Source organism: Netta rufina (genome assembly GCF_964035555.1).
Source record: "Netta rufina genome assembly, chromosome: 5".
NCBI lineage: Eukaryota > Metazoa > Chordata > Aves > Anseriformes > Anatidae > Netta > Netta rufina.
In genome coordinates, this window is record NC_140128.1 from 28,825,339 (window position 1) to 28,845,497 (window position 20,159).

The 20,159-nt window shown below is 40.0% G+C and overlaps 1 protein-coding gene across 4 annotated transcripts; it reads left to right on the plus strand.

Moving 5' to 3' along the window:
• The first annotated feature begins 156 nt into the window (after positions 1–156).
• SLC39A9 (solute carrier family 39 member 9) lies at positions 157–18,836 on the plus strand. Of its 4 annotated transcripts, XR_014618441.1 has the most exons (9): positions 157–281; positions 3,704–3,812; positions 7,901–8,092; positions 10,046–10,114; positions 11,212–11,297; positions 13,695–13,829; positions 14,125–14,640; positions 17,945–18,004; positions 18,190–18,836. XR_014618441.1 is itself a non-coding variant. In XM_084287080.1 (7 exons), the coding sequence occupies exons 1-7, from the start codon at positions 186–188 to the stop codon at positions 14,353–14,355; spliced, it is 918 nt and encodes a 305-aa protein (XP_084143206.1). In that variant the 5' UTR covers positions 157–185; the 3' UTR covers positions 14,356–18,836. The 4 variants fall into 4 exon arrangements, 1 of the variants encoding a protein (XP_084143206.1); XR_014618440.1 differs by having other exon boundaries at positions 14,125–18,004; XR_014618442.1 differs by lacking the exon at positions 17,945–18,004.
• Positions 18,837–20,159: the final 1,323 nt, after the last annotated feature.

Here is a 20,159-nt window from a genome sequence, read left to right on the forward strand (position 1 = left end):
TGGAGCCGGGAAGGCCCGGAAGGGGAAGCGGCGCGGAGCCGCTCGGCCGAGGGGGCGGCCATGGGACGGGGCCGCTGCGGGGCCCGGGGCGGCCGCGAGGGCTGAGGGGGGCGAGGGGAGGCGGAGGGGAACCCGGGTGGGCTGAGGGGAGCCGGGCTGAGGCGGGCAGCTCGCCGCCGGGCGCCATGGATGACTTCCCTGCCATCTGCCTGCTGTCCCTCGCCATGCTGCTGGCCTGCTATGTGGCGGGCATCATCCCGCTGGCCGTCAGCTTCTCCGAGGTGAGCGGGGCCCGGGGGGCCGGGCCGGGCTGAGGCGCGCAGCGGGGAGCGGGGCTCGGCGCTCCCTGACAGGTCCTTGACGCGTACGGACGAGGTTATGGCCTCGGTTCGGTTTTACGCTTGCCGTAAGGAGCTGTCTGCTCGGCTGGTTTAGCAACGGAGCTGCGTCTCTGCGCTCGTTTTATCTGCAGACACCAGTCCTGGAAGCGTCTGATTAGCAGTTACAATCGTTTTGTTTAAAATAGCCGCTTAGGCCCCTGCTACGTGAGTAGTTTTAAACTGAAATGACTTTAGGCTGTTCATTATGTGGTCTGCAGAAAGCTTTCTAGGTGATGGTAGAGAAAAACGCCTCCTCCCCCTGGGTACTTATCATGGTTAAGTACAAATCAAATTAATGCTGTACGTAATAAACCCAGATGATAGAGAACAATAGAATTATTAATTAATACATTTCTTCAGATGAGTTTAACTGTGGACCTGATTGTGTTTTGATTTCATATTTCTATTCTTTTAATTACACTTGAATATTCTTGAGAGTATGAAGCTCCAATAAAGCCAGGTATAACTAAACGTCAGTGATGAAAAGGTTCAGACGAACAGCTCTCTGCTTTATTTCTGCAGGCAGTTGTACGTTTTCAGTTTAATCCCGATTTACATGAAGTACTCCAGGAGGCTAACCGTGGGCCAGAAACCACACTCTAGCAGTACTTGAGGCTCTCTGAAGCTGCAGCCTAAATGCTCAAAATAAAAACAAGTTGTTCAGGTAGTTCGAATCTTTTCCTTGGGTAACAAAGACTCACAGTGTTGACTGGAATGGGACTGTTTACTTTTTGCTAGGTCCAAGTAAGAGTTTCAGTGTCATGAACATTTAAACCAAGAAATAACTGAGCTGTGGAACAGCTTGCTGATTCAAGGAATTTAGGTTTTCCCTATGTATTTTTTAACAGCATTTTCTCTGCTGCTCTTAAGAAGAGACACACAAGTGGTGTGGAACTGAAATAGTTGATTTCCGGGAACTTCTTGGAACTGAAATAGTTTGGCTTCCTGAATTAAACTAGATGACTTCCCTGTCAGGATAAGTTGCAGTTATTAGGTCACTGTATTCACTGTTTTGAAGTATTTCATATTGAAAAAGAAATGCAGACTTCTCTTGAAATTTCTTAGTGTTTATTATTTTAATGCATTTTTAGAATTCACAGGTGTCCAAATTGAAGCCGTGCTCCGTATTTGCACTAGTAATAAAGCATTAGTACTTGAGGTGTTTTTTGGTAAATGCACACACACGAATGCATGCACACAGTGTAAAAGAGATTATAGTGCTGCAGTATAAAATCATCTTGTTTTCATTCTGAAACATCATATTTTGGCAAAACTACTCTGGGAACAGTGGGTGTGGAAGATTATCTTTTCATCTAGATTGGCACTGCTTAATGATTTATCAAGTGTAATTGTCATACATGCAACTGAACCATGCATGTTGATGGAAGCTTGGCATCTCTTGCATATTAGTACTCACGTTTTCCCCAGTGATGCTGTGATTGTTTCCTGATGGTCCCAGTTGGCTTCCTTTCAGAAAGCTGGTTGTGTTGTCAAGAGGTTATGCTGTTTTTCTATGCCAACGTCACCTGTGTAGGCGAGATAAAGAGGGCAGGTAGCACGACGTGTCTGTGCTACGAGTGGTTTCACAATATTTGAGCACAGACCTTTGTCTCCAGGGCTCTGGTAGCTATTTGGCGGCACACAGTCCTCTCGTCCGTGGAAGGTGATAGTTTTGCCACAAAATAGGTGATACCCGATTGTTAGGAGGACCTAATTTTGCACGGTTACTATACGCACTGTGTTACAGCCTAGTTCAGGAGTGACCTCTGCAAGTTGTCATATTTTGCAGTCTAGCAGATGATGCCTATATAATTGCATTTTCAGCACGTGGCTTTGACTCTAGCCTGTCAATGTTGTGTTCACAGGGAAGCAAAAAGTATTACAAACTGTTCTTATGTTGGTGAAACAGAATTTGGTCAGACAGTACTGCAGTTGAGTTGAGCATCTCTGGCTTTTATGTTTTGTTTGGTCCAAAATTAGAATATAACTAGGAAAACAGCTGTTACTTATGGTATCGAATGTCTACCTACCCTTTGTGATTTTTTTTTAAGCATGTTGAAACTTTTTCTGGAGTATAAACTAAACTATTTTTGTTTACTGTACTTTAAAAGCATTAAGTTTATGTAATTTTTGTTAAGATTTAATTACAAATTTGCAAAACCAACCAACTGGCATGTATTTTAAAAGCTCTCTTTGCGGGGGGGAAGAGGGATGGCTGTGGTTTGTAATTCAGTAAGTTTATACTTACTGAATAAAACTTAATTTGATGCCTTTTTGAATACATGGAACACATCATCAGATCTTTCAAATACACAGAAGTACATTTCTCTTTAATTATCTTTTATTCACAACTGTTTTTTAAATAAGCTCTTCTTCAGTGATACTGTATTAAACAAAATGCCATTAAAATATGGCAGTTTTAGGACAGACTTTTGTGCAAGAGTTGTTTTAGAGACTGAAATGTAGTTCATCTCATGTAACAGTCTTATAACAGCTTAACTTTGTTGTGTCTCTTGAAACTTGTAGGTGACTTTTGTGCTCTAAAATCTTCCTTTTATTCTTCCCGCAGTCCTAAAGCTTTTCTTAGCCTTTTTCTGTTATCTAAATATAGCTGACTTTGTGGTTTGTACTCTTATTTGACCAACGTATTTGCATCTGTAGAGGCGTTTATATTTTTGTATCTCTCATTTTTCTGTCTTTTGGCAATTTGCTTCATTTATATATTTTCCTTTGTTATTTTGTCTGACGTTTTCAGGAATGGGTGATTTATTCTGTGTTGTGCTGTACCTACAAGAGGTTTTAGGGAACTTACAAGTTTAAGTAGGTTTCTAGTGGGAAGGATGTTTAATGGGTATTTGATAACAAACCCAGAGCAGAGATAAAGTGTAGAATTGTGAACATGCTGCACTTCAGATGTATTCTCCATGATCCTTTGTCTCTGCAGGCTTTGCAATTTGAGGTCTTGGGCGTGAATTAGCCCCAAATAACTATTAGTGTTAATTATAACAATTCTGGCTGTTGTCAAGTATGCACCGCTTCACTTCTCTGATGTTGCCAGTCTAATGGGCTGTCTCCAACTTTCATTGCCTATTTCAGCTGTTCGTAGTGGACACTGGGTACGTTCACATTTCAGCAAGTTAATAGTTAGAAATACAGGACTATGCAACCGGGTCTCTTGAATACGAATCAGCAAGAGGTTTTGTGGATCATTCTCTCTCCTCCACTCCACTTTTTCCCTACCCCGTTTCCCTTACTCTCCCTTCTTAACAGTGGTTAAGCGTTTTCATTCTTAAAGGTGATGCTTGTTTTGTGCTTGCTTGCAGGAGAGATTAAAGTTGGTGACCGTTCTGGGCGCCGGGCTGCTGTGCGGAACTGCCTTGGCCGTCATTGTGCCCGAAGGAGTACATGCACTTTATGAAGACATTTTGGAGGGTAAGAACCAAAAGTATGGCTACAGATAGCCTTGTTCAAGGTAACTTAGGTCACGGCTTTATTATTCACTGCGGCTTGTTTGTAGGGCTTTTAACATAAGATTGGCAGGGGCTTTCACAGTATGACACAAAGCCAGCATACAAACACAGAACTGCCGTAGGTAAGATACTGAATGTTTCTGGTGGTTTGGGAGAGGAGTGTGATCAGGCTGGGGATCGGGTGATTCTTGCTAAGCGATCCCGTCGCTTGCAGGTCCAGCTTAACAGACTGCTCGTGGAACCATAACACATTACGCTGGGTCATGTGTAATTTTTCTTATTGTGGGGAGAGTTAAACTTTAACTTTCACCGGAACTTCTGATGAGGTGTAGGGATGTCTTTGGGTGAGAATGGACTCATCGACTATTTGCTGTTGCATTTCGTAACGTAGATCACTTCTCATTTCAGCAATTGCTGGAAGTGCTTTATGGATCTACGTGTACTTGCCATGTAATAGTTTTCTCTTTTGAAACTGGAGAACTTACTGAAGTACAGATAGAACACTGGATGGCAGCTGCTGTTCCTGCCCACAGCAAGCTGGGGGGCTGTTCCAAGCCAGTTAAAATGGTCTGAAGTAGGAACCAAGATAACTTAAGGCACCTGACTGAAAATTTTGGTTACGTGGGGCTAATTCACAGAGTAGGAGGCATTTCTATCTTGGGTGGTATAAATACATCTTGTACCCAGAAGTCTTGGAAAATCCTCAGATTGAGGTTATGACCTTATTTTGAATAGTTGGGGCCTGTTACCTTTGTTTGCAGTGCCCTTTGAATCTTGCTTTAGCTTGGCGTGATGTGCTATCGCATTACCTTCTGACAACTTTCTGATTCTGAGTACGCTGGTAGGTATCATACATGCAGTGGTAAACAGCAACAACTTAACGGTCACAGGAGTAAGGCCTGTGAAGTTGAGACTAGAGAAATCAGCAATTGTCCGATGTACCATTGGTCCTAATCTGTAATTGAGAGATAATTGCAATACTCTGTTTTTTGTGTGCTACTGCATCTTTCTTAATTCAACAACCTTTTACATTTCTTTTTAGGAGTATGCTTTCATCTATTGTGCTTTAGTTTCTACGAAATTTATATGGTGCTTCACTTATCTTCTGTTTACTTCAAATCTATAAAATCATCCATTATCAAGAAGTAAAAGAACCTCTGATTATGCCTTTATACTGTACTGTAATTTGTGCACTCCAATGTAGGATGTCTGTAATGAGCTGTAGTTGTGCTTGCTCTTCATTCCATTTTAATTCAAAGTAGAATAAATTTTCTTCTAATGATACGGACAGCAGTAAATACAATTACTGTGAATATTTGCATATTTTTCACTAAATACGGTGTACAGTTCACATTTAATATCTACATTCAGATGTTTAGAGCTGTTAATCTATATTTTTATAATATATTATCAGGGGAAATGTCAGAGGTATTTACCTACTAAAAAAGATTTTTTTTTCCTGTGAATGACTTCAGGCTCAATTCCGAGCTCACAGTATTATGGGTGAAGTGATTCTGTCTGTAAAGAAACGTGTAAGTGACATTAAGAGAATGATCTTTTCCAGAGAATTCTCCCTTCTGTGGTCATCTTTGTAGTTTAATTTTGTCCAACACATTACACTTGCTAATCAAAACCTAAGTCATTGTTTTCATTTCTTGTAGATGCAAGAGAGAATGAGATTTTATTCATTTTTTGTTGCAGAGAGGCAAAATGCACAGATATTACGGATTTAACTACAAAAATACTTGTGATACCTTTCTTAGAGAAGTAGGACATACAAAGTTAAGCGTAAGATTCTTAGAACATATCAGCTTTCATTACAGCTCTTGCAACGTACCCATTTACGTCACTAAGTCTGGAAAGGTGCTGAAGGGAACACTGAGGCTTAAGGCTGTATATGGTGTACACACACACATGTATGTATGTGGGCTGTGTTTGCCCAGTTCCAGGTGTAATTTAGCTCTGGTTTCCTGTTATCAGTACAAGAGTTTGCCATTATTACAAAAGTCACTTACCCTTCTGTATCTTCCCTCAGGCTGCAGAATAAGTAACTGCTCATTTTTTGACCTCTTAGGCTTCAAGGAGAGCAAACAGCATGCCATGAATCAGATTAGTGTTTGCTCATAAACCTATTTATGCACGTATGTACGTAGTGAAACCAGGTATTACCAATACATAAAATTCCTTGGTGACTGTGGTCCTTTGTTTTAACGGGTGAAACTGCATGACTCTGGTTGCTGCGAATTACCCACAAATAAATCTTGTCTTAAATCTTGAAATAATCTGAAGCGATGTTATCTTTTTTTATAGAGATGGCAACAATATTGTTTGGTCTAAATTGATTTATTGGTTCATCTTGTGCAGCAAAGAGAGGCTGGTGAAATCTTTCAAAGGTTCTAGTGCTCTTTGTCTGTAGTAATGGCATGGTGCCAACATCTTGTGCAGGGGGGTGGTACGACTGAGGCAAATCCAAGAACGTGTGAATACTCCAGCATAAAGATGACTTGAATCAGTCACGTTTTTACTGTTAATGTCTAAAATTTAAGAAGTTGCCAACCAAAAAACCTGCCCAAAATGACAGTTTTGCTTTTGTCACTTACACCACAGATGTTAGAAAAGGCATGATGTGCTGTGCTCTGTTTTGTTTGTTGCTGTTCTTTTTTCAAAAAGGTGAGAGAGATTATTCTACTTTTTTTAGGTAGTAGCATATCTAGAATAAACCTTAAAAGTGCAAACAGATTTTGTGTTGAAGTGTAGTGATTATTCACGTCTCGATTCATTACATCCTTACCTTGATTCAGGCACAACAAATTGGCTCTTCACAAGTCAGAAAGCTTTCCAGAGCTGAACGATAATTCCTTCCAAGCCCATGCTTGTTCTCATACTGAGAAAACATTGGTTGCTGTTAGACCAGTGAAACAATCTAGTTAATATTCTACTTCCTTAAGTGCTGTATGCTAATCCTGTTAGTCCTTTTACCCTTAAATGAGATTAAAATTAAACTAAAATCAGTAACATTATTTACAGTGAAGACTTCAGAATTTCGGATGGAAACTGATGGAAATTTCTGATGGAAGTGAGAATTGCTGATGGAAACTTGCTTAATCAGTGCTCTTTGATATTGTAATCAAAGCATTGCTGCCCTGTGTAATAGCAAGGAGTACGAAGTGAAACCTAGGTGTTTGTGTTACTGTTTCAAGTCATTTTTTCAGAAAAAAGAGATTTTTAAAGATGGAGTACAACTGGTGGATAAGGTCAAGGAGATCATTCTAAACTTGATATAGTATTTAAAAGGAGTAGGAAAAGTGATGAATACATAAGGAGTGACAACTGGATCGTGTGGATTGAGCAAATGCAGCAGAGAGGAACCCGAGGAAGAGATTGGAAATACCAATAAACTCCAAATCTTCCCCTTAGTTAAAAATAAACAAAAAAAAGTATTGCTGTACATGCATAAGGCATGATTGAATGCTTGTGGGCAGCGTGATCCTGTCCTTGCTTCCCCAAGTTATTTGCTGAAAGATTTGCTCAAGTAGGAGAAATGTTGAGACATGTTTGTATCTTGCCTGTGATGCCCAGATGTCTCTTAGAGTAGCTGCTAATTGCTGCTAATCACAGAATGGCTGAGGTTTGGAAGGGACTCTGGAGGACATCTGCTCCAACCCCCTGCTCTAGTGGGGCCACCTGGAGCAGCATGCCCAGGACCATGTCCAGGCAGCTTTTGAAGATCTCCTGTTGCAACTGCAAGGCTTACAAACTCTGGGCAACCTGTGTTGGTGCTCGCTCACAGTTCCAATGAACAAAGTCTTTTTTTTTTTTTTTTCCTCGTGTTCAGAGGGACCCTCCTGTGTTTCAGTTTGTTCCTATTGACTCTTGTCCTCTCTCTGGGTACTATGCAGTACCTGGGGACTTGATTCAAAATTTCTTATTCCTGATCTTTGCTTGTGCCTTTCAAGTAGTGTATTTCTTTATGTCTAGGCCTTCCTTCTGCCAACAGCAAATGCCACGTTTAGCCCACTGTCTCCTAATCTGTTTGTTTGGCTGCCGCAGGGAAGCATCGCCCAGTGAGTGAGATGCAGCACGTGGTGGAGTCTGAGAAGGTCGCAGAAATCCCAGTTGTACATGAGTATGGCCACGACCATTCCAGGTTGCACGCCTACATTGGTGTTTCCCTTGTCCTTGGCTTTGTCTTCATGCTCCTGGTTGACCAGATAGGCAGCTCTCATGTGCACTCTACAGATGGTAAGTAGAGAAACATTCGGTTATTCTTGCTAATTAGTTCTAATTAGCAAGGTGCGACTTTTTTCTATGCTGCTGGGATTTAATTTGACCAGTCACATCCAGAATTTCAGTAGGTGCTGTTCAAACATAAAGCAGGGTCTGTGTGAAATGTTTGTGCTGGAAATCTGTCCTGGAATCCAGCATAATTTGAGAGCTTGCTTCATTAATGTAAAATAACTGCAGGCATGTGTATTGTGTGCGTGGAGGGTGACGTGACACTGGAGTTATTGTCTGTTTTACAGTATCACCCATAGGGTTTTTCTGTGGCTTTCCCAAAAACTTCAGGTTAGTCTTACCATCATTATTTTTCCTACTTAATTGTCATACGTGTAGGCAAAATTTGCAAAAATAAAAAAATAAAAAAAAATTATCACAAGACTGCAGAAAGAACTACATTTCAGCTCTGGTCCTTTGCTGTAACTGCACAGCTGGGCTCCTGTATTAAGTCTACAGCCTCACTTCCTGTGAAGTCCAAAGATTTCTCAACTTACTGCAAGATTCTCAAAATGCCCCCAGTTGCCCTTGTTTCTTGCTGCAGCTTCAGGCCCAGACTGTGGCTTAAAATGCTCCAAAGATATTTTGTCATCAAGAAAGGTATTTATTGCCTCTGGCTGCTCATTTTTTCCCCACGTAGTCTCTTCTGTTAGTAGAATTTGTCCCTCCAAAATTAAGGAACACATACGACAAGAAAAAAAGAGCTGGGGTGGGGAAATGTTTTGTTTGGATCCTTAGCAGTTCATGGTGCAGCTGCACAAATGCTTGTATGGGGTCAGTGTGATGGGACAATTATGAGGCAAGTTCAGTGGCTGTGTCTTTCTCTAAACTAGAGAAATTCTGGAGGCTGGAACGGAGGTACGAACTTAAATGTGACTGTCCCCTTGACTTTTAGTTCTGATCAATCAATGCAGTTGAAGAACTTGAGAAAACGTGTTTTGTGACTGATCTCCTGTTTGACACGAGTATACCATCCCAGTCATCTGGTGCAATTGCTCACGTAGGCTCTCCCTCATAAGGAAGACCAATCTAATGGAAGAGAGTACGTTAATTTTTTTAGCCAGCTCACTTCCTTGATATGAGACTTCAGGAGGAAAGGAACAGTATTTTTCTCTTTTGGCAGCAGTGCAGACTTGTTAAAATAGCTGTGTAAGCATGCTTGCGGTCTAATTAAATAATTCCTGTTTAACTATTCTGGAATTAAACAGTTGAATAATGTAAGTCCTATGCAAATATAGAAGCATCACTGTGATAAACAATGGAGCTTCCTCGTATCACTTTCACTGTCTTTCACTGCAACTGCTGGTTGCAGTCACAGTGGATGTATGTGCTGGGCTATATAATTAGCTGACATGAAAATGTCCTCAGAGTAGTTGTCAAACAGCTGCAGTCAAAGCACTGGGTCAGGAAAATTACTGAAATCTTTGCAGCTGCCCCCACAAGAAGTAGCATTTATTGCTTACTGGGAATTCCCAGAGAATCAGTGCAGCAGGGACTGTCACAGATTGTCACCTGAAGGAAAACTGGGCTGGGTGGGGTCCATCCTGACCGTTGGAGTAACTTGAGATTGGGATCTGAAAGCTAGATTTTCTTCCCCTTGATAGCAAAGAACTTCAAGGTTCAGTTTCAGGAGCTTAAGAAAAACAGCTAGTATTGCCTGTATCAGTGATCCTGTAAATTGCAAAGAATAATCTATGATTCTGTTATTTGTTGATGGAATTTTGGGTTATTTGAAGGTGATAAGTATCAAACTGTTTTAGAATAAATTTAATGCAGAAATTCAAGAGCTGATAGTTTCGAATACAGCTGCCTAAACTGCTTAGCACAGGTAAGTGATGTGCAATGATACTTATAATTTTTCTTCCAGCATAATTTGTTTATTTGTTCTCATTATGTTTGCTTTCCTCATGACCGTTTCAGATCCAGAAGCTGCTAGATCGGGCAACTCCAAGATCACCACAACACTGGGATTAGTGGTCCATGCTGCAGGTAATGAGGGACTTCTTGTTAGAACTTGAGGAGGGCTTCTGTTGCTCTGTGGCGTGTCCCTAGGTGCAATAGAAACGCTTGCATTTTAGTTTAGAAGGTGTTTTTTTTATAAGCAAAAAAGAGGGGAAAGAACTAAGGCTTTTTACCAAAAGTGGCTAAGAAAACATACTCCAGTACTCAGAATGTTTCAGAGAATTTTGAGTGCTGTGTTTTCCCTTCTTTATTTTTCCAGTCTAAAATATTGTGTGACACTTTCTGCCTGTCCTTTGCTGGCTGCTGTAGCTGCAGGATTTCAGTACGTGCATACTCATTTAATATGTAGGATGAAATACATTTGGGTTTCTCGTCAGTAGAGATGTGTTTTTAAAAATAAAAAATAATATCTTGTGGAAAAAGGAAATGATAGGGTGGAGCTTAAAGGTTTGACTGAAACATTTATGTTGATTTACAGGGATTGAAAAAATTAAACTTGTATTGCAGTTAGCCCATGTTCATGTTGTAATCCTTCATTATATATCCGTAGTGTAAATATGATACCTTTTAATCTCTTCTGCTGACAGTTACCATGTAAATGTCTTAATTTTCATCAAAAGGTATGACACTAAACAAATTCTCTATATAGTACGGATTAATACAGTATCTATTTCCTATTTCATTTAGATGATAAAATTGTTAAATGGTACTAAAATAATGTGTTTAAACATTCATTTGAAGAATAGTAATTAAAGTTCTTTTAATGTTAAGAATCTAAAGCAGCTTTAAAAAATGTATACAGACAGCATTTCTACCACAGAAAAATAAAATTAGTAAAGTCGTTATTTGATTCTAATTTGTCAGACTTTGTCAATACTGTATACGTTCTCCTTATAATTTTTATGGTCTTGGGGAAAGTGATACAGCTCCTGTTGTGGGTTGTCTGAAATCCTCAAGTTGTTTTACCTGAAGAAACAAAGGGGAATGAATGACATGCTGAGCTGGTTTATTTAATAGTATTTTGAGTAATGGGACTTCGCAAATGTTTCGTGATCCCAGCCATTGTGGGGGGCAGCTGAAATTTACATGGAGGAATAATCCAGGAACTTTTACTTCTCTTTCAGCCGATGGTGTTGCGTTGGGAGCAGCAGCTTCTACTTCTCAGACTAGTGTCCAGTTAATAGTGTTTGTTGCAATTATGTTGCACAAGGTAAGTCAACAACCAAAAATCTGTTCTTTAGTCATTAAAAACTGTTAAAGCATACAGGCATTACTGAAGATCTTAAATTTGATTGATGGTGTCATCTGGAAGTGTGTCATCCCATTGAAATGAACAGGTTGGCAGTACAACTTCAAGGACCAAAAAGCACTGGTATGTGTATGACAGAACAGTAAGTGATAGATGTAAGTCTGAATGAGGTGCAAATGAGAAGAAATTCAGACTTCTTACTGCCTAATTTGTCTGTAGTTGTTGGGAGGAGTCTCCCAAATGCAGGGATAGAAGAACAGCTCATTAAGAAATATGGCAGCTTCACGTTACTTTTTGAAACAAGGTGTGTTTTGGTGTTCTTTTAGATAGTATTTTTGGTGGGGAGGGATGGGTTTTTCTTTTTCTTTTTTTTTCTTCTGTCTTTTTCTTTAAGGATTCTTGTTGTTATAAAAGATGTTTTCAAGCAAGATGTGGATGGTGGACCACAGGATTATATGCTAGTATTTTCAAGGACACAAAATATTTCTATGCTGTTAGACAGCTTTTTTTTTTTTTTTTTACACTGTTTATATTTTTTTGCCTCTGTTCTCAAAAAAGTGAGAAGGATATTCATGTTATGAAGGGTTTCACAGTGTGTGGGGTTAGTCTTTTGAAACTACATAATAATGGAGTGCTAGAAAATAACTTCTGATTACCTGTGTTATCGTAGTAGCTTCAACATCAATCATGACTCTTCTGCAAGAAAAAACTGTGAAACATTTTTTTTAATGATAACAGGCAAGCAGTGAAGATGGGAAGATCTTTTTTCCTTAATGTTTATGCAAAGATTGGCTATATCAGTGTGCTGATGCACGTGACTTATGGCAATACATACATATATTACAATAGTTAGTCATGCGTATATTCAAGCACGATTTGGGATTATTATATGCCCAAAATGTTTGGAAATTCAGGTTTAGTACATCTGTTCCATGTTCATGCAATAAACCATTCTTTATGTAAACCTCTTCAAAGGTGGTGATAACAATGTCACATGTTGCTGTGAAGCTTATTTCACAGCTAATGCTAGACATAATTTTTCCTCTTTTATTTGTAATGTTCAAATTAACTGGCTTCTTAAGTTTTGCAGTTGCACAACTTTAAAAGAGAACTTTTCCCCAAAAGATTATCAAGAAATATGTGATATTGAAAGAGTTTCTTTTGTGGTCATTTTTTTGATTCTTTTCTTCTGATCCAGGCTGATGGTCATCTTTCTCACTTTTTCCCCTCACTCATTTTCTTTCTTTTAGGTTTAAAAAAAAAAAAAAAGACTGCACATAAAACCAGCTCTAATACATTTTAGTTTGTCTTGAATAGTATTGTCAAAGTGGAGTTGTACTGTCTGTGTGTGAGTAAAAATACAGTAAACTGTATGAGCAGGACAGCCACACCTTGTGAATAAGAAACTGGATGTTAGTGGGGGGAATACAAAAGTATTTGCTTCACAGTGGGAATAAAAGTATAACTGAATGATGAACAAACCAAAGGAGCTCTTCAGTCGTCGTTCATTTGCTATCTCTCTTTGGGAACCTTTTCCTTTCCATTTAAATGTAGATTTTTTTCTGTTTCAACTTTATAAAAAAAATAAATCTAAGAATGCATAATATCAGGATGGAAAAAAAAAAGAAATTACATAAGTTAATGGAAATTTAGGGAGTATAGCAACCACTCAAGTCAGAATGAACATCTGAGCATTTATGACTACGCAAATATCTTTACTTGTGGTACCTTTCCCAGTGTTGCACTAATAGAATAACATTGTGAATCTGTAGCTGCAGTCCTTCCTCTAGAATCAGCATGAGAATAGTCTAAACTCTTGCTTCTATCCCTTCTTTTTGCAAAGAAATTATTGGCAATAGAAGTAGAGCAATCCATATCTGAGAGTCTGCAGTTGGAGTTTATAACGAAGAAATTCATGGAATAAACTTCTAAAATGTGTTGCTACCCCCAAAAAGATGGGTCATAAAACAGGGCTAGGACTGCAGTTTGGTGAGATGGACAGGATTTTCTTAACTCACAGTTCACATGTCTTTTTTTCTGGAGACCTTTAAATATTTTTTTTGTGTCTTACTGCAACACAAATAAGTAAAATAGTTTGTAGGCTGATGAAAATACAAAATATAATTTACTTGAATGATAGGCAGAACATGGCTTTCTATTAGGTAGTGTTCTTAAGGCAGAGCATTGTATAGGATTTTGTTTATCTGGGTTAACTGAAACATGTAAGTGCCTTCCCCAGATTTCTTCAAAATCTGTGCATTTCAGTGAAGTAAGTCATATTTCAACTTAATCTTTATCATGTGTTTTAGGTAATTTTAGAATGAATTGTATTACCAGTAAATAGTATTTTTTTTGCAGGCACCGGCTGCCTTTGGCCTGGTTTCCTTCCTGATGCATGCTGGGCTGGAACGGAATCGAATTAGAAAACACTTGCTGGTCTTCGCATTGGCAGCACCTGTTATGTCCATGGTGACATACCTGGGGCTAAGCAAGGTAGGTCTGCGATGTTTGTCCTGCCCAAAACATAGGTTAGTGGTGGAGTTCAGGGAAATGAGTACCATACAAGGTTCGTAATTCTGTCTCCTATCAGCTTTATAATGTCACTATCCCCATGTGACGTGGAAGACATTAAGCAACATACTAAACTACTGTCACTGTGAGAGAATGAGATTTGATAGAAGTCCTATTGTGTCTGGACCTTTATAGAATTGTTTCATTATTGATTGAAGAACTTCTGCTCATCTTCATTTTTCGCTCTTTGTGTTTTGTTTTTTTTACCATTTCACAGAGTAGCAAAGAAGCCCTTTCAGAAGTCAACGCCACCGGAGTTGCTATGCTTTTTTCTGCTGGGACTTTTCTTTACGTTGCCACAGTTCACGTCCTCCCAGAAGTAGGAGGAATTGCTCATAGCCACAAACCTGAATCAACTGGAGGAAAAGGACTCAGCCGTCTGGAGGTGGCAGCCCTAGTCTTAGGATGCCTTATTCCTCTAGTTCTGTCCATTGGACACCATCACTAAGAGCGCGAATTTCACCGTTCTCCTCCTTGATCTGACATGAGCAGTAAATGTCGGCTGCTCCCTTTATCACTGTCTGTCTTATCCATCATCCATCCCATCTACTTTATGGAGTTCAGAGGGAACCTTGATTGCAAAATGAGGAATACTGGGAAAATTTTTAGTGTAGCAAAATGTACTTTGGCAGCCGGACATAAATTCTATGTAACTCTTCTGAAGACATTTGCTATTTTAATTGTTACTTCTGGCCCTATTCTCAGGGAAGACGGAATTTGGAGTTTGAGAAAGGTGAGTGGGGAAGAACATAGCGACTCATCATGAAATTGCAATCACCAAAGTATCCTGCAGTTCAGCTTTCAAAGCTGAGAGCAAAAACAAAGGATGGCTGCCTTTTGAGAGGTTGAAGTCTTCTTACTAATGAAGAAGGGGGCTCTCCCCCATCGGTTCCATGTTGTCTTGGCAACGTGAACGGTTCTTGTAATGTTTGTCATTAATTGTATTGTGAAAGCGGGCTGCACTCAGAATTCTGGACAACAGTGCTATTGTGACAGGTGTCATTGATAGGAATGAAATGCTGTAGAGAAAGCGTAGGATTAGAGTAGGAAATCAGCTGGTTAAAAGTGCAGAAATGAATTTTGCAGTGTATTCCATTATTTAAGGGATAGAAGCAAGGAGAGTATCGTTCTGATTATTTATGCAATTGTTAATGAGTTTTAAACAGGCAGTATTTACTGGGAGATGGTTTTCTGCCAAGTAAAGCATAGGCACCAAAATGTTAGCGGGAATTAGGTATTTGTAACTGTGATTACACTACTGCTACTCTTGAGAGAGATCCGTGTTGTCCTTTGAAATCAAGCTGTTCTGGGCTCTGAGGAGTAAAACTCTGATGGAAGCAGCTGTTGAGGGACCAGAGAACTTTACTAGCTCATTTTCAAGAGTCTGAACCACTGAGATCAGTGGTGTGTGTGTTTCTCATTAAATAAAATGTATTAAGGCTAACGTAACAAGATCTATAGATAAATATTTATGTTACAGGTATATTACAAAGTGTTTCTAATGCAGTTCTAAACAAACAAACAAAAGAGAACAGGCAAGCAAGCAGAACCTGGTGGGTTTCCAGTGGACCTGTTAGACATTTCGCTTTTCCTTTGGGAATCCTGCTTTCACCTTTTACTGATAATCATTAGATTCGGTGAATCTACTTGAAGACTTATTGCCAACTGCTGACGCCTCTCACTGCAGATGGGTGATACAAGATCCATCCCTTTCCAAGCCACAGCATTTTCTTGTCAGGCACCTTTTCTCTTATGCAAATTATATTACACTTTAATAACTGTAGTGCATTGAAAAGTCAGGAATGCTTGATGTGCACAGACTCAACATAAAATTATTTCTTTAGGGGAAATTTTTTAATGCTGTACCCTTTTTGAGCTATACTTTTTCTGCAGTTTTTAAAGCTAACATTGCCAAATAATTTTTTTTAAAATGGATTTTCAAAGCCTGAGATCTTTCCTGAAGTGCTTATTGTTTCAGTTTGAATGAGCGTGTCTTTTTTCATGCCATTTATTGCTTATACTACACAGGCCATTGTGCCTTTTAACTTCCATACATTTTTGTCACCATCCTATTTGTCTAATAGCCCGGTAATGGGCATGGCCTGGCTCTTGGCCTAGTGATGCTCCATCTGTTGGCTTTGTAACAATGCAGGCGTATCCCAGGAGTGCACCCAGTATTGATCCCCAGGAGTGCTTGTTCATTTGTGCATTTTACAGTATGTTAGATGAACTTAAGTATCGTTGAAAAATTACTAGAAACGATCTTCTCCCACAAGATACCATTTTCAGATAGAATTTCAGGCCTAAACAATCATCTTTGGCATTAGAGCTTCAAAAGTTAATCCCGTTTTGAACAGTCACTGCAAAATTAGTGATGCAGATGAGATCCTCTGCTGCACATCCTTAAACTGTTTTTACAACATATGTATGCAACAAGTAACTTACTAGTTGTTATCTGTTAAAAGGTTCAGTGAACAGGTTACTGACACATGCAAATGACATACAGGGGTATTTACACCAGAGCTCCCAGTGTTCTTCCTCATTTCTCTTTATCTTCTTCCTTCGTGATGTCACTATTTTACCTTGCTTAACCCTTCCTTTTGTTTCCAGGAGCTGAAGAGTTTGCATGATCTGTAAAAAAGCAAAAGCAGGAAATAAGTTAGAGCAGCAACAGGTGCTTGAATTCTGTAGAACAGCAGTTTTTAAAGTGGAGGCTATCTGCCTGAGTATGTGAGCTGAGTCCTTCTCCCACTAGACCTGAAACAGTTTTCATATGGAGGGATGAGTTCTGTTTCTTGAAAACTGATCCAAAGAGCAAACCTCAATAAGCCTGATGAATGTACGTGAGTGCTGATTCATGATGGGTGATGCTGGCATGCCGCAGGATGTAGGGAACCTGTTCTAACTTGCAGTGTTCTGGGAGAAACTTGAGTTTCTCAAATACTGCTCCAGCAGCCCTTATGTGGAAAACGTTTGAACTGGAGTCCCAGTGGCAAATGGCAGCAGGAAAGTACTATGCTCTTCTTTTTTTTTCTTTATGTAAAGCCACATTTTATCATCTGCCATTTGCACATGATCCCTGACTCCACTAGTTACACTGCTATCCTGACGCTGTTCCTCTTCAGCCTTGTTTTGTACACAACAGTTGCAGCAGTTTAGGGGGGTGCGGGTAGTACCTTTTTGTATGGATGAGAGTTGGCTTCACTGCTGGTGTAACCTCTGGCATGTTAATCATAACAGGTGCCACTGGTGAGAAGCCTTGTTGTCTTTGGTTTTCCCCCATCCCTTAGGTCATGTTTCGTGTTGATGGGGCAACTACCAGGAATGGTAATACTCAATTTAATCATTCATGAACTATGGAGGCCAAGTTAGAGCAGCAGGCAAGGGATATATAAAGTTAAAAATCGACAATTTGAAATCGGTGAAAAAAAGTCTGATAACACAGCTTTCATTTTGGCACTCAATTACGTGATATAAGACTTCTGTGAAAGTTTTTCTTACCTATTTGGAAGTAGTGTTTTCTTTTTGCTGCCTCTGTTATCTCTGTGTTGAACAGTTATTTTCAATTACGTAGCTGAAACTGCAATGACTAAGGAAGATTCTGGGTATGTCATAGGAAGGATGTAAATCTTAAATGACCAAACCTTTTCAAATCATTAGGTCCACGTGGAGGATTATTTTATAGAAGAGATATTTTATTTACCTCATTAAATTACTTTGCATTTTATCATATCTCTGTTCTTACCTATCTCCCCATCTGTCACAATAAATCCAAGCACTGCGTGTAGTCAAGGCCATCTGGTACAATTTGCTGTTCCTCAGGGGACCTTGCTGCAAGCAAGTTCCTCTTTACTCTCCCTGTAGTGGCCATCTCTGCCTGTGTTTCTGCCGTGAGGTAGGTGGCAGTAGGAATAGCAGGCAGCACTTTAACCAAGTGCCAGGCATTTCCCCTTTTTCTTCTGTCAGTCCCTCTAGGAAACCTATAATCTTCTCATCACTCTTTTTTTTTTTTCTTTTTTTTTCTTTTTTTTCCCCAGTTAATGATTTCTTAATTGATTGGACTAAAGCTGTGATTCTCTTCATCCCAGTGTGTTCAGGTACTTTCCCTACTGCTCTAATTCTTCTATTGTTCCTTGTGTTTAAAAAAAAATAAAAAAGGAAATCTTTTGTTTTCAGCACCTGGTGGCAGATGCAGAGGCTGCTCTGGCTTTAACTTGTGTGAGGAAGGTAGATCTGCCACGCCGAGACAGGAGGCTTTGATAATTATTCCCTGTCATTTCAGATGTTAAACACAAAAACCCACTGCTGACTTCTGGTTTCAGAGAACCATCGCTAGGTGGATTGTGTAAAAGAATGGCATCCAGGAGACCCAGGAAGTCTGTTTATTCAGGAAAAATTCAGAGCCTTCAAGGAGCTTTTGAGAGTAGCAGATGTGTCTGTGCGGTACCAGCTCTTGGCAGAATAACAGAGATGCTGTGGAATAAATGCTGCTGCTGCTCTCGTCCTGTTCTCTGCTGCTTTACGTGGGGCTTGGGAGGAAGAGGAGGAAGTGTGTTCTTTTGGGGTGGGAGGAGGAGGAGTTGTGGTGTGGTGGGAAAGTTTGAGTTTCAGATTCCTGTTCACCTCAAATTTAAAAAACAAAAACAAAACAAAAAACAACGACAAAACAAAACTTTTATTTCTGGTTTTCTTTTTATTAAATCTCTTAGCAGCCTTGGCTTTCCAGGGAAGAACACTGCGTGGTCATTGCTGTTTACCGGACTCCTTGTATGGAACTGTAATTTTAATGTCTCTTTTTTCAAACCATTTGTACACAAAATCATTCCATGAATGGCTGCCTTATAATTTTTCCACTTTAATTGTGAATGGTTAAAATAATGTTGCAGTTTTCAATTTGTTTTATTATATTAAATTTTTACTAGGTGCAGAGCTTCAGAGTTGGCTTTTCATTTACTGCATGGGGTTTTGTGACAGCTCGAACAGAGGAATGACAATCTCAAATGGGATGCAAGCACTGCAGACAGTACGTCTGAGTTCTGTATGATTGTGCTTGCAGCTTCCCCTCGTAATGTCTGAGCACCACTTGGAAACCTGAAGCATGAAGCTGACTGCATGTTGGGAGGCAGTCTGGCATGTTGATTTGGACATGGCATGAATGATTTTAGAGGTATAAATACAGACGGGATTTGACAGCTCTGCCTAAGAGGGGCGTTTGACAACTTCTGTCTCCCACCGAGTGCTGAGGAGCTGGCGTTGCTCTGAAGCTCTCTGCCACCCTCTGGAAAATCTCGGATGCTTACAAGGCAGAGGTGTCTTTGGAGGGTCCTGAAGAGACAACTGGCTCAAGATTGCTGACGAGGACGTGCTAGGTCTAAAGCAAACAGAGCACAGGTTGGAATGAAGTCATCTCAGCCCCCAACCCCAAATGCCAACACTCACCAGAAGAATGCAGCGCGAGGTACTTTGTAACAGAGCAGCCTCCAGTATTGATGTGGGTGACTAGTCAACTTTAGATACGTAGGCAAAAATGTGAGTTCCCCTACTTTGGAGAAAACCCTAGGCTGCTTTTTGTGTTGTGGGGGAAAACTGTTGTGAAATCTTGCCCCTGTTGTGTCTTTCCTGCCCCCTTGCTGTTCTTGGGCTCCTTCTCATAGCTCAGCTTTCCATGTGTCTGCCACGGGATCCTGCTGCTTACCTGTTCACAGCTCTTCCGTATTGTTGTCAGTCTTCACTATTGTCACATTTTTTCCTGAAGGCAGCCTACCTGCTTCCTGCCACATGCAGTGAAACGAAAGGCAGTGTTAAACCACAGCTATGTGAGCTTTCTCTTTAGTCCCGGTAGTTGTAGGCATTTTAACTGAGAGCAGATTTTGTTCCTGCTGTGAAGAAAAAATTGTCTTCTCAGGCTCCTGAATTTCTCTGGAAGGGTTTTACTTGCTTCTGGCATAACTTTGAGTTTCAAAGAATTGTTGCAAATTAATTTTTTTTTAAGAGGTGGGTAGGCAGGGGATATGAGGAGAGCTTTGAAAATGGATCGAGCAAAAACATGCAGGATTTTTTTTTTTCTTGCTACAGGACACTTTAGGGCACATTTTTAGGGTTTGCAGGTTTTCTTAGAAGATTTGCGGAAATCGAGGCAGCTGTGCGTTGTGTGCTGTGGCTTTCTGGAAGATGGGTGCTACAGCTACTGCCAGGATTTAGTGCAAGGCTGAGAAGTAGAGTTGGGATCTTTGAAGTAAGTAGGAAACAAAT

What these genes read in the sequence shown, in the direction of transcription:
- SLC39A9 (XM_084287080.1), top strand. Translation starts at nt 186, where the DNA reads ATGGATGACTTCCCTGCCATCTGCCTGCTGTCCCTCGCCATGCTGCTG. An exon ending in TGGCCGTCAGCTTCTCCGAG is followed by an intron (nt 282 to 3,703) that starts GTGAGCGGGGCC and finishes GCTTGCTTGCAG; the next exon opens with GAGAGATTAAAGTTGGTGAC. An exon ending in TTGCAATTATGTTGCACAAG is followed by an intron (nt 11,298 to 13,694) that starts GTAAGTCAACAA and finishes TTTTTTTTGCAG; the next exon opens with GCACCGGCTGCCTTTGGCCT.